At 44.3% G+C, this 14,459-nt stretch overlaps 1 protein-coding gene across 1 annotated transcript in view; it reads left to right on the top strand.

Annotated features, from left to right (window-relative positions):
* RTKN2 (rhotekin 2) overlaps positions 1-14,459 on the top strand; it is a 64,589-nt gene that overhangs the window by 33,935 nt on the left and 16,195 nt on the right. Inside the window, exons 7-8 of the mRNA XM_060241104.1 lie at positions 210-316; positions 14,009-14,140. Of these exons, the coding sequence (XP_060097087.1) occupies positions 210-316; positions 14,009-14,140 (239 nt within the window). The remainder of the gene's footprint in view (positions 1-209; positions 317-14,008; positions 14,141-14,459) is intronic.

The raw sequence follows: 14,459 nt of genomic DNA, 5'->3' as shown, positions 1-14,459 counted from the left end.
GCATCATATGGGGGATAGAGATGTTTTGTCCAAGTCCATTTTGATGCAAATATATCCATTCTTATTTATGTGCTGTGAAATACAAAGCAGAAATTTATTTTTGTCTAGTATTTATTTTAAAACCTTATATCCATACATCTCTGAAAGATTCAAAGCAATTGAGCACTTGCTAATCTAACAATGTACAATTTTCATGGTTTTCATTTTAGAGGAATCATCTTTTTGGCTTCCCTTGTATGGCAGTATGTGTTGTCGTCTAGTTGCTCAACCGTCCTGCATGACTAAGGATATGATGGCGGGTTTTCTTAATCAACAGGTAAACAAGACCTTGAACTATGTCTTCTTAACAAATTTTGTTCAATCAATGGTGAACATTTCTTCTTTGGAGGTTTATTCTGCGTGGGGAAATTTTCTGTCTTGAATTAATACTGTATTCACAATGTCAGAACTTTTAAGATCAACCACAGCAAAATTAAGAAGGAAAATCTGAAAGGTTTCCAAGACTAGTTATTGATACAAATACTTAAACTGTTGAAACTATTTAAACATTGGCTAAGTCTAGCAGAGTTTTAAAAGTTGTTCTTATGAAACTTTTAAGCTTATTGTTAAAATGTTGCACTTAACCTTTTGAAAGACTGTATATTGTTTTCTGTGGATGTCTTTCTGTTCTGTTCCTTGTAACTGTTTTGTTATATTATTTAGTGGTAATAGCTGAAGACTTGACAACATTTGTGTTGAATCTTGGAAATGTTCTGATCTTCTTTGTGGTCTCTGTGCAGTCCTACACTTGGGTTCTGCACCTGCACTGGAACCTACCTTGGAACGCAGCTTTCCCCTCAGCTCCAGGCATGTGCATTTGATGCCTCTCCCAGGCTCTTAGCTATGGGGGGCCCTCTGGGGGCCCAACTTCTGGCTTCTTGCAAACACCCCCCCCCCAACTCAGGTCTTCTGAGCCAGCCCCGCCTGCCTCTCCTCCCTCCTGTTTGGCTGAGCAGGACAGGAGACTGAGAGGCTGTGGGTCTCCTAGCTTCTCACAGTCCACTGGCTGTGAGAAGCAGGAAGACTGGGCCTACCAGCCTCACCTCTCTCTCCCCTTCTGCTCAGCCAAGCAGGACAGAACAGCTAGAGATCGAGGGTCTCTGTGCTTCTCACAGCCCATCGGCTGCAAGAAGCAGGAATACCCATCCTGCTGTCCCCACCATTTTATTTCAGGGGGGCGTTTAAAAATTTTGAGGGACATTCAAAATTTTTAAAAGCCCCCTGACCTAAAAAATCCTGGCTATGCCCCTGCCTGCTTCCCAGAGCCGAGGAGAAAAGCTGCCAAAAAGCATTGAGGACTAGCTCTCAAAGCTTCTGAGGTTGGTTTCAGCACAGGCACAGAACTCAAGTGTGTGACCTGTTTTTGCTAATATGTGTTATGCAAGCCTGGATTCTAAAAAGCTGGGCTTCGATGTTCAGTTTTTGCTAAGGAATCTTGTAGAACACAGTAGCAGTTTCAAAGTGAAATCAAAGTGTCAATTTTTGCCCTCCTTCCATCCGTTTGGTCTCTTTATAACTGGGCAGGGCCAGTCGCATGGGGTCTTTTCACTGAATTATTGCTCTCGAAGTTGTGTGGGAAGACAGTGTGATTTGTCCTGTATATGTTTCCTGTGTTTGCATGTTTCTCATAGTGACACAGGATCTACATACAGGGTAACAACTCCATTGCCACTAGCAGTAAATGGTGCCTGTGATTGCCAATATTAAGGCAGGATGTTTTGTTTGTGTATAGGAAGGTCTCTAAGCAATATCTAAAAAAGCTTTTGCTTCAAAGGGCCTGATTGGGTTAAATCAAATCAGTTAAAGTCATGTTAAATTGCTGGGCAGGAAAACTCAATGAGTTTGCTACAAAAAATAATCCTACTTGTTTGATAAAGCCTTTATATATATTCTTGCAATTCAGATACAGATGTAGATCTTTTTAAGAAGGTACACATTGTGCATTTTAAAGCAGTGATTTGTTTTGAAATTTCTTTAGATTAATTTTGCAGCAACATCAGAAAGCTGAAAGAAGATTTGATTATTTTGAAGCAAAAACCTGTAAAGTCCCTGAGGGATTAATCATTACTACTCAACAGGTTAATCATGGAGCATATTAATTGGGGATGTTTTTTGCCATTCTGTATGAGAAGATCATCTGTCACCAGTCACTTAAATTGTTCTATTTAACTGCAACAGCTAGCTTAGGTATTATATATTTCTCCTCAAAACCATAAATACCTATGATTTTCATAAAACAAACAATTATTTTGGATTTTTAAAAAATTTCCTTATATAATGTGCTTTTAAAACAGACTATTTGGGCCACATCAATACATGTTTCTGTTTCACCCACAGGCCAGAAGCATTTGATTAAGAGCAGTCTGTCTGCAGCCTGTTGCCGTGTTAGGTTTTTCTTTCTAAAATCAGCAGATGCTATACTCGCAATGCAATCCTAAGCACAGTTACACCTTTCTAAGTCTAATGAAATCAGTGAGCTTAAAATGGTACAACTGTTTAGGCTTACATTATCAGACTTATGCTACTCAGTTTCTCTTTTGTTCCTTTTGCCTGTTCCTCCCTCCATCCCTCCATCCCTGTGTCCCCGTGCTCCTCTTCCTTGCCCAGATCAACTGTTAGAGAGTGGTAAGGGCTCCATTCAGTGTACATGAACTGACCCAAACATAATATCTCTGGTCAGGCCTTTTAAATCCATAATTGCTATTGACAAGCATTTTATCTCTGAAAATACAGATCCTATTAGAGATGCTTAGTTTTTCAGTTCTCGCATTTTGGAGAGAATGCTGAATGAGTGGAAGTTTTCTCAATAGGTGAGCCTTCGGGAATCCTTTAAGGCTAGGCCCCTAATTCAGTTCAGCCTGGCTTACCTTTACGTCTTTATTTTTAAAAGATTGTGTAAATACATTGTCTTTTCGTATATAATTTAAAAAAAAAATTAATCCTCTGTCACGAAGATATCGATGAGTTTAACATTTTATTAAAACGGTGTGGGTTTGGGGGGGTGGGGTTTAACAATCATTCTAACAAAAAAATTCAGCAAAAAAAATTGGTACATTCTAACAAAAAAAATTGGTACAGTCAGTGGTTTCTAAAGGACATTTGGATAAGAATGGTAATGGAGGAAAAGAAAGAATGGACCTACATTAGTAATGGGAGTTAAAGTGATCAGTTTGGTATGATTAGTTCCCACCCCTTTTATTCAAAGGCTCATAATAGTTCAGTTTAGAAAACAGTTTGCAGAAGTAGCATTTTCTATTGCCCATCTCTGTCGATCACTTATACTGTGAAATCCTGTCTCTCCCTCTTCCTATCTGTTGCCTAATCTCTAAAGTGTACTAATATGCTCTAGATCTTCTTCGTGGTCTCTGTGCAGTCCCACATATAATAATAATAATAATTTTTATTTATATCCCGCCCTCCCCGCCGAAGCAGGCTCAGGGCGGCTAACAGGACATGGTATGTACCATGATATTGTATAAAACAATTTTAAAATACAGTTAATAAATACATTTAAAAAATAGTTACATAAAATTTAAAACTACAATAATAATAATAATAACTTTTTATTTATTTATATATGGGTTTATCCGCCAGGATCGAGCCCAACCTCGGAGAATTCAAAGCAATCCTTAAGCGTTAATTTTAGCTTGCCTTCCCCTCGTCCCGGGGAGGGGGCATCGTCTGCGCATGCCCAGACGAGGGGGAGGCGCCTAACCCACTCAGTTTCTTCTTTACCGCTGTCCGGAAAACACCTACCTCGCTGATCTCCCGCTTCATTGCAATCCTTCGGATTTCTATATCTCCTACATGTTCATCGTCTTCTCTTCATTCTTCAACTGGTATTGTTACAAAAAAAAGTCTTTCTCTATCTTTCGTCTTCCTTTGTCCCCCCCCCCCAGGCGGATGGAAGGGAAGGAAAAGATCGCTTTTAAAAGGTGCATCCGCTGTGCTGCAAAAATCCCGTCTACTGACGGCCACTCTCTCTGCCTTTTTTGCCTCGGCGAGGCACACCGTAAAGACTCCTGCGTGCATTGCAGTCAGTTCGGCAAACAGGCCAAGAAAAACCACGCGGCAAGACTCAAAAGCCATTTGCTAGAGTCATCACTGCGCCCAGTAATGTCGCATGCCTCGAGCTCGCAGACCTCCCCATCCTCCTTAACTCAAAGGGGAACGTCTCAACCGGCGGCTTCTGTGGCTTTGGTTCCCAGCAAGCCTAAGTCCGGGAAACACCTAAAGAAGTCTGACGACTCCAAGAAGCGGCACCGCACCGAGTCGACCTCGAAAGACCCCTCGGGTCCGAAGTCTCCTAAAAAGCCTAAGGCAAGCCATAAACCTCCGGATCCAACTTCAACGACTCGACCTCTGATGCCTCACCCGGCTACGGTTTCTGCAACCTCGATCCAAACAACTCCGGCTTCGAAATCGACCTTGACTCCTGCCATTACGCCACTCGAAATCATCCGCATTAGCTCTAGATCACCTTTGGTGCACGAGTCCCTTCCAGATCAGATATTAAGCACTGAGTCTCCAGGTTCGACGAAAAGCCAGCGCCTCAATATCTTAGACGCGCATTCCTTTCGAGAAGTCTCAGCCCCTCGACAAACAATAACGGCACCTTCACTTACGAGAGCACCGTCGACTCCGAGAGAGATTCCTCTTCGCATCCGAGAGAGAAGATCCAGAAGCGGTCACAGAGACCACTACTATTACTACACTCCATCAAGGTCTAGGTCACCATCTCCTCGTAGGTATCGAAGATACCGCAGATCACCTTCTCCCAGCTTATACCGACGTCACGCCCGTGAGCACTCTCGATCCCGTGAGGACTCTCAACACCGGGAAATGTCCTACTACTGAGATCGTTCACGCGAAGACACTCGTCCGCGCTACAGAGACACCCCTCCACACCCAGAGCATTCATACCACGAGGACCGCCCCCGGTACCGTGAACATGCTACTCATTATGACCCGGAGCCGAAACCACTGTCACCAGCTGCTTCAACCTCCATTGAACCCACTGCACCGCGAATACAGCATCCGCGTCCAGAACAAACCATCAAGACTCCAGACGTTGATACCCAAGAGGACTCTGAGGCAGAACAATCTATATTGTCCCACTCCTCAGCCTCAGGTCTGCACTCTCCAGCATCAGATATTGCCAAACCATCCGACCTCTCTCCATCTGAGGGACCCAAGTCTTACCTAGACTTACTATCTAATATGGCGAACTCCCTCAATGTGAAGCTTACAACTGACGTGCCTAGAGTCTCAGACGTAGTCTATGACCTGGTGCACGTGGACCTCCCTGCAGGTTCATCTTTTCCTATGCTTCCAGTCCACCTGGAAACATTAAAAGAAGCCTGGGACAAACCAGCCTCTGTACCACCAACGTCGAAGAGGGTCGAATCACTCTATAAAGTTCATGCTCCTGAATCTAAGTTCCTTTTCAATCATCCTGCACCAAACTCGATGATAGTTCATTCCTCGTCCAAATCCAAACAAACAAGACACCCTGTTCCTCCTGAAAGAGAGGGCAAAAATCTTGACACTATTGGGAGAAAAATCTACTCCCCTACCACTGCCACCACTAAAATTCATAACTATATGGCATACTTCTCAGCATATGCGTTCAATCTGATGACTCAACTTAATACTCTAGTTACATCTCTACCAGAGACAGCACAGAAACAAGCCTCTCATGCCCTACAAGAACTCGCGAGGGTCAGCAAACAACAAATCAATACGGCACGTCACGCAGCTCAGTGCTCCTCCAGAACCCTAGCATCTGCAATTGCCCTATGCAGACACGCGTGGCTCAGGTCCTCATCTTTACAACCGGACATTAAGTTTAAAATTGAGGACTTGCCCTTTGATGGGCAAGGCCTATTCAGTGCCACAACAGATGATATCCTGACCAACGTAGATGACAGCACGAAAAGGGCTAAGAGGTTGGGAGTCACCCAACCACAATCCCTAGCTATGCGACAGAAAACCTGGAAGCCAAATTACTATAAGCGCTCCAGATCACCACGTCAGGCCGAACCTTGGAGGCGCAAGCCTCCTCAGGCAAAACAACTCTTTCAGCAGAGGGCATGCCCTCAAACTTCAAAGAAGGCAACACCGACTAATAAACAGTCTCTTTGACTCCCCCACTCCTCTCCGACAGTCCCTACATTGCCCAGACATCAGACTGCAGCCGTTCTACCACAACTGGGAGTCCATAACATCGGACTCTTGGGTCCTGACAATCATCCAAAACGGGTACACCATAGAGTTCAATTCGACTCCAAGACACCACAGGTTCATAGCTACCCCTCCTTCCCCACCTCTGCTCCTAGAAATTGCGAGCTTGCTGGACAAGGGAGCTATAGAACCAGTTCCACCACAATATCATCACACAGGCTTCTATTCCCGCTACTTCCTGGTGCCAAAGAGAGATGGGGGGTTGCGCCCCATACTGGATCTCAGAAAACTCAATCTCCACACCCGACACAAAAAATTCCGCATGGTCACTCTTCAGTCCATCTTACCACTGATTCCGGAGCAGGCCTGGATGGCATCGATAGATCTGCAGGATGTCTACTTTCACCTCACCATCAACCACCATCACAGAAGGTTCCTCAGATTCGCTATAGGAGACCAACACTATCAATTCCGCGCTCTTCCCTTTGGCCTCTCAACAGCACCAAGAGTATTCACAAAGTGCATGGCTGTGGTAGTAGCAATTCTGAGACAACAACGAATTTCCATCTACCCATACATAGACGACTGGCTAGTTGTCGCCCAATCCAAGGAACAGCTCCAGACCGATGTCTCGGCTACCCTCTCCCCCCTGACTACCCTAGGCCTTCAGGTCAACAACACAAAATCCAATCTGACCCCTACTCAGTCCATACAATTTATAGGGGCGCACCTATCGACTATCTCACGCAAGGCCTATTTACCAGCAGACAGAGTGCTACATATCAAGTCTCTGGCCAACAAGATAATCATGCATCGCTCCCAAAGAGCTCTCACCTTTCAGAGGATGCTAGGCCTCATAGCGGCCACCACCTCTGTCCTCTACTTTGCCAAACTCCACATGCGTCCTCTACAGCTGTGGTTTGTGCGGACATTTCATCCTCAACGGCAGCACCAACTTACCGTACTAACTGTTCCGGCCCACATCATCCCTTCGTTGAAATGGTGGACGGTAGACCATCACCTCCTGGAAGGAATGTCATTTACTCAGACTCCTCCCTCTGTGATTGTCACCACCGACGCCTCCAAGTGGGGATGGGGAGCCCACTTGAGAAAACTCACAGTACAGGGTCAGTAGACAGACTACGAAAGGTCTCTCCACATCAGTTGCCTGGAACTACTAGCAGTTCACAGAGCGCTGAGATCTTTCCTCCCGTCCCTTCACAACCGGCACGTTCAGATCACCTCAGACAATGTAGCCACTGTCTTCTACATAAATTGACAAGGAGGCACGGCCTCCACCAGATTGTGCAAACGAGCTCTAGCCCTCTGGCACTGGAGCATCGCCCACAGCATCTTCCTATCAGCAGTGCATCTACCGGGAGTCCAGAACGTTCAGGCAGACGCTCTGAGTCGACACTCAATCAACGACCACCAATGGACCATCAACAGTCGTTATCTTCAGCCTCTGTTCCAGAAGTTTGGTACTTTGGAAATAGATGCATTTGCATCCCCAGACAATGCACAATGCCCTCGCTTCTATATGTGCGGCCCCTCATCTCCTCTGTCGGCAGGGGATGCCTTCCTCCAAACATGGAACGGACCACTACACTACTTATTCCTGCCAATACCACTCATCACGAGGGTATTACAGAAAATAAGGACAGACCACACCAATTGCATCCTAGTAACACCTTGGTGGCCTCGTTCACTACTCTTCTCCTATCGAACAACACATTTCTCCGATTCCCTCAAGTCTGGGACTTAATCTCCCAGCAGGGGGGGCAAAGTCCTACACCACAACCCAATGCTCCTCCGCCTTACAGCATGGAAAATCAGTTCTTGAGCTTCCCACCGGAGGTCCGACATATCCTGCTCAACTCCAGAAAACCTGCCACTAGGAAATCATACTCCTTCAAATGGAAACGCTTTTCGGAATACGCACTTCAACATAGATTTAAACCTGATTCCTCCACAATCACCCAAATTCTGACTTACACCCTAGCCCTTTCTAATGCTGGACTCTCGTACTCCTCTCCTCCTGACAAATAGCTTGCCAGTCACCCATATGTGGGACTGCACAGAGACCACGAAGAAGATGGACAGGTTTCTTACCTGTAACTGATGATCTTCGAGTCGTCATCTGTGCAGTCACACATATCCACCCTTCCTTCCCCGCTGCTGGATGCTTACTATCAATTCACTTACTACACCTTTACGGCGGCGGGAAGAAACTGAGTGGGTTAGGCACCTCCCCCTCGACTGGACATGTGCAGACGATGCCCCCTCCCCGGGACGGAGGGGAAGGCGCGCTAAAATTAATGCTTAAGGATTGCTTTGAATTCTCCGAGGTTGGGCTCGATCCTGGCAGATAAACCCATATGTGTGACTGCACAGATGACCACTCAAAGATCATCTGTTACAGGTAAGAAACCTGTCCTTCCTAATCAGTTTACCTCAGGAAGATGTTTGTTGAACCTCTGTCCTTTATCCTTTCCTTCCTTACCCTGTAATTTAGAAGCCTACAAGCCATGTCAGAGTATTTTATAAGTAATTTGTAACTGCATGGATAAATATGACTAAATCACATGTACTTTTTTTATCTTGCCTGACAGTTTCTGTTCTGTCCTTTATAGGATCTCCATTTAGAGAGTTTGTTACTAAGCAGGTTTCCCTGTTATTGTCATTTATGCCTAACTATGTCCAAATAGGTTTCTTACAATTGTTATTTGCCCCAATTAAACTTTAATTTTTTTTTTTTGTCAAATGCTTATCAACGGAATTAGAATTAGCACTTTAAGAACATGAGAAGCCGTGTTGGATCAGGCCAATGGCCCATCCAGTCCAACACTCTGTGTTACACAGTGGCTAAAAAAACTCAGGTGCCATCAGAAGCTCCATCAGTGAGGCCAGGACACTAATAAAAACAATCATAATTTAAAACTGGTAGTTCTTTCCAGTCATGAGATTTGTCATTGTGACCAATTCTGAAGGTTATTTTCCACCTCCTTCCACAATTTTGAATTAAAAAAAAAATCTTCAGGGTCTATCTAATTATAGAAATGGGAGTAGAGAATGGGCATTCCTGGTAAGTAACAGAAGAAAAAAGGAGGGGAACAAAAACTTAACCCCAAAAAATGAATTAAAGACTAAAAAAAGGCTAACTGGATACAAAATAAGGGTCCCAGTGTCCAGTTAATCGTTTTGGTTCTTCATTCATTCCTGATAAATACCTTGAAAGCTGGAACGTGTTATTGTCTTACGGAAATGCTTTATACTATATGTATATATAGCTTTGGTATATATAGAACACATGAAACTGTCTTATACTGAACCAGACATTTGGTCCATCAAAGTTGCATTGTCTACTCAGACTGACAGTGGCACTCCAGGAACTCAGGCCAAGGTCTTTCATGTCACCTACTGCCTGATCTTTTAATTGGAGATACTGGGAACTGAATCTGGGATCTTAAGCATGCCAAGCAGATGCTCTTCCACTGAGCCACAGCCCCTCCCTAAAAGTATGCTTTATATTGAATTGTACCAATATCTGAAATGAAAATTGTCATTCCAGCTTATCAAAAGCTTTTGCAACATCTACAAACATTAAAACCATGCTTTTGTTCTTAATTAATGATATCAAAAGTTGCTCTTGTACTGTTGGACTGCCTTTTAAGAATCCTGTTTTATCATTTTTGTTTTATGAGACTTTGAAACAAATGGAATACTCCTCTGCATGTAAACTGATTAAATTCAGAGTGTTACATCTTGACAAGTGGAACACCGGCTGTAGAGCACAAAGGGTGTACTATTCTTGTACTATCTGGGTCTCTCTATTCCAAGAACTCTGCCTGCATGTTGTAAATTGTTAACTGTCCCCAAAGTTAGAATACTCTTTACTAAGGCTATATTAAATGTTTTACCACTGGGGGAGTTAGTAGGCAGGTTCCTAGGGATTCCCTTTTTTGAACTATTTGGCGATTGTAAATCAGGGAATCTGGGCACTGTTTGGCACTTCTTTAATGATCGCAAGAAGCACAAACTCACTAGAGATAAGTGGATCACAGTACACTTTCAGAAGTGGGGTACATTTCAAAATAAGCAGTTACAAAGCTTTTGGCTGACATCAATTCATGTGTAACTCTTACAGTGGCAAATTTTTAATCTATGGTTTTTAATAGTGTTTTCTTAGTAGTCATTTAAATTTTTTGTACTTAGTATTTCTGATTGGTTACTTTCTGTATAACTGAACAGTGTTATTTTGTACTATTAGACTATCAAATTTGTTTGCTTTTGACCTGTTGGTCTGTGAGCATGAAGTGTAAATGGAAATTATCATTTTTATATATTTAAATTGATTAAATTAAATTTGTTTGCTAATATAGCAGTAAAAATGCTATTGTTAATATTAGCTGGTTTGAGCCAGGTCTTGTCAGATTTTTAATTTATGAATAAAGTAGTTCACTTAGAACTTTTGAGGGTCTTATGTATGAAAAATGAAAATATATGAAAAATGAAAGGTCTGTTGGCCAGTTCCTATCAAAACCTCTTACTTATAGGAATTTTTGTTGTTCAGTTGCACAGTTGAGTCCGACTCTTGGCGACCCCATGGACAAAGTCACACCAGGCCCTCCTGTCTTCCACCATCCTCTGAAGTCTGCTCAAATTCGTGTTTGTTACATCAGTAACACTGTCCAGCCATCTCATCTTTTGCCGTCCCCTTCTTTTGCCTTCTGTCTTTCCTAGCATCAGGATCTTCTCCAGGGAGTGCTCCCTTCTTATTTGGTGGCCAAAGTATTTCAGCTTCAGCTTCAGCATCTGACCTTCCAGGGAACAGTCTGGGTTGATTTCCCTTAGGACTGATTGATTTGATCTTCTTGCATTCCAAGGAACTCTCAGGAGTCTTCTCCAGCACCACATCTCAAAAGCATCTATTCTTCTGCACTCGTTTTTCCTTATGGTCCAGCTCTCACAGCCATACATTACTTGAAGGGATAGCAGTACATAAAACTAAAAAAAGGTCTACTTTCTGACTTGGGTAGACCTTTTCACTGGAGACCAGGTGTACTGGATTGGGGGGGCACTTTGGCCAGGTAGACCTGCTATCCAAAAGGGAACTCAGCCACTCCTCAGCAGACCTTCTCTCCGGCTGGGATAGACTTTCTCTCCAGAGGCCAGATCTACCCAGTGTGTGCGTGGGGGTGCTGCTCCAGCTGGGTAGACCTTGTTTTCAGCAGCAGCAACCTCTCTCTAGGCAGCCAGGCCCTAGGAGATCACAAGGGCCTCTGGGCTGGCTGGACCCTGGGGGGACAGGCCAGGACTTCAGAAGTTGCTGTCCAGGCCTGCTGGCTGTGGACAGTGCCCTCCCCACAGCAGCAGCCTCTCCCCAGCCAGCCATGGCCCACTGTGAGCTGGCCTCTGAGGTCACAAAGACCTCTGGGGGGACAGGCCAGGACCTCAGGAGCTGCAGCTGCTGCCCAGGCCTGCTGACTTGGGACAATGTCTCTCCTGGCAGCAGCCTCCTCACCCAGCCAAGGCCCATTGTGACCTGGCCTCTGAAGTCACAAGGGCCCATGAGGGAGACAGGCCAAGACCTCAGCTGAGGCCTGCAGGCTCCATGGGCAGTCCTGAGGCTCCGAGGACAGGGACTTCAGAATCCTGGTTTGGGTTTCCCAGAACTGCCTGTTGCTGGCCAGGTAGACCTGGTTTCTGAGGGTGGGGACTTTGCCACTCAGAGGCTGGGTAGATCTGGTCTTCAAGGGGGGACTTCTGTCACTTGCCTGCTAGGTAGGTCTGCTCTCCAGCCCAGGTAGACCCTTTGGCTTCCACAGGGAAGCAGAATTCTAGTTCTCCCCCTTGGCTTCATTGGAGATCTGGGGGCCAGGTCTACCCATTGGCTTGAATGGGACCACAGAGACCATGTCTACCCAGTGATTGGAATGGGAAAGCAGGGGCCAGGTCTACCCATCAAACGGAATGGTGAAGCAGAGGCCAGGTTTGCCCCTTGTCTGGCATGGGGAAGCAGAGGCCAGGTCTACCAGTCTGCTGGCGTGGAGATTGGCTTTAAACAGTCTGCTGATTGGCTTTAAATGGAGAGGCAGAGGCCAAGTCCACTGATTGGCTTTAACATGGGAGCAGGTCTACCTATTGGCTTTAACAGGGAATCAGAGGCCAGGCCAGGTCTATCCTTGGCTTTAACAGAGAAGTGGAGCCCAGGTCTTCTCATGGGGTTTCATGGGAGCATGGAGGCACTATTGTTGTTATTTTGTCCTTAAAGGGAACTGTGGAGGCCAGATCTAACTGTTGTCTTTATTTTTATTTTATTTTACTTGTTAAAAAACCCATTGTCTTTAATGAAAACTGTGGGGGCCAGGTCTGCCCTTTGACTACAAGGGTGACAGTGGACCCGTCTGCAGATCAACTTTAAAACGGAAACGGAGGCCCAGTTTACCAGTCATCTCTAACAGGAAAGCAGAGCCCAGGTCTATGGTCACGTTTCCTCCCCCCTCCACTTAGAGGCTGGGACTGCCCACCTACTCAAAGACAAACTCGGACGCCAGGTCTACCCATTGGCTTCCGCAGGAATAGCAGAGGTTGAGCAGAGTCCCCACCCAGGAGCCAGGTCTACCTGCCGCCTGTTGTGGGCATGGGCCAGGGCTCTGCCTCCCACATGGAGTGCCTCCTGCCTGCTTGGAGGGGGCTGTCCAGCTCCCCTGACCCCATGCTGGGGGGGATGTTTGGCTGTCCCCTCAGTCTCAACACAAGGCAACATACTCCAAGTCCCAAGTGGGGGCTCTCCACACCGGGCCCCTGATGGGTCTGGCTATCCGAGGCTCCTTGGCGCTGCAGTATCATCACGTCACATGTGGCAACTCAATCTGTATCAATATGAAAAAAAAATTTAGTAAAGTCATCAGTTTGTATTATTTAACTCCTTATAAGGTTGATAACATTTATGTAAATTTAAAAGCATGAAAGTGGGGGAAATTATTAGCAGATTATTTGTGATGGCTTTGTCCAATAATTCAGGGGGAAAGTTATCTATGAAATTAAAAGGGTGATAGGCATACCAATTTCATACAAACTATGTTTTATTATTTACATGATTATGTGAGAGGATTGCAATCATGCGAGATTAGATTTCTTTATATGCACACAAATAGGGAATTGCAAAAAACTTGACAAAAAATCAGACTGTTAAAACTTGAAGAAAAAATGGCAAATAGCAAAATTGTGAAAATGTTGCCTAAAATTGGGCTAAATAGCATGATGGAAGACAGTTTAGACCTATCTTTGCAAGGAATTAGAAACTTTCATCAACTTTTAAAAGAGGACACACAGGTTAGATTTTGAGATTATTTCATTGTTTTTCCTTTATGTAGCATGAATATGTAAGCTGTTTTTGGAAACTTTGCATTTGCAAAGTGTTGGTCCACTGGAGCAAGTGCTGTCACAGTGGCTGAAGGGCACCCTTGGATCCACCTTCCTGTCATTTGGTGTGATAGATTTTTTTTTTTTTTGCTGCACTGTTGCTTCTGTAGCAATGAAGCATCAAAAGATGGCCAGTTAAAACTCAAATCTTCAGGAACCAGATTTTATGTTTATGTTAGTCCTTCCTGAAAGATTACATATTAAAGGACCATAATGTTGTTATGAGGGCAACCGTGTGACTCTATAGGCACCGTCATTCCTTGCAAAAGTAGTTTTCCATGTGTATGTATGGTTCGTTCTTTTTTAGTTTTCTGAAAATGTGGGTCATTAAAATAAATGTCATCTCTTCTTCTTACAGCAAATCATAGGAAAGTTGACTTCTTGGAGGAGGCTGTACTGTGTGTTGAAAGGTGGGAAGCTCTTTTGTTACTATACACCGGAGGAAATAGACGCTAAAGTGGAGCCCACTTTGACCGTTCCTGTCAACAAGGTAAAATGGCATCATTTAGTTAACTGAAGTCGAATTCTGATGTTACTTTTGTAGGTTTTCTTTAATTCAATGCCTATTTTGTTAAGTTCTGTGTGCAAATAATGATATGCCAGGTGTGTGTGTGTTAGCAGCGATGTTTCTGGAGAGACTCTGGGTAAATAATTGGTTCCAAGTGGGTCCTGAACTAAAACAGATTTCATTGGAGTGGATAACTTAAAGCTTGAATTAGTGCAATAAGAATAACTAGTACAAAATTATAAAAATATGGTTCTGGGGAAGAATGGGTACATGGGGTATAAGAGATGTTCTGGTCAATTTT

This window comes from Heteronotia binoei, chromosome 6, assembly GCF_032191835.1.
Source record: "Heteronotia binoei isolate CCM8104 ecotype False Entrance Well chromosome 6, APGP_CSIRO_Hbin_v1, whole genome shotgun sequence".
NCBI lineage: Eukaryota > Metazoa > Chordata > Lepidosauria > Squamata > Gekkonidae > Heteronotia > Heteronotia binoei.
Note: the sequence above shows the minus strand (reverse complement) of the source record. Positions and strands in the feature narration are given on the sequence as shown.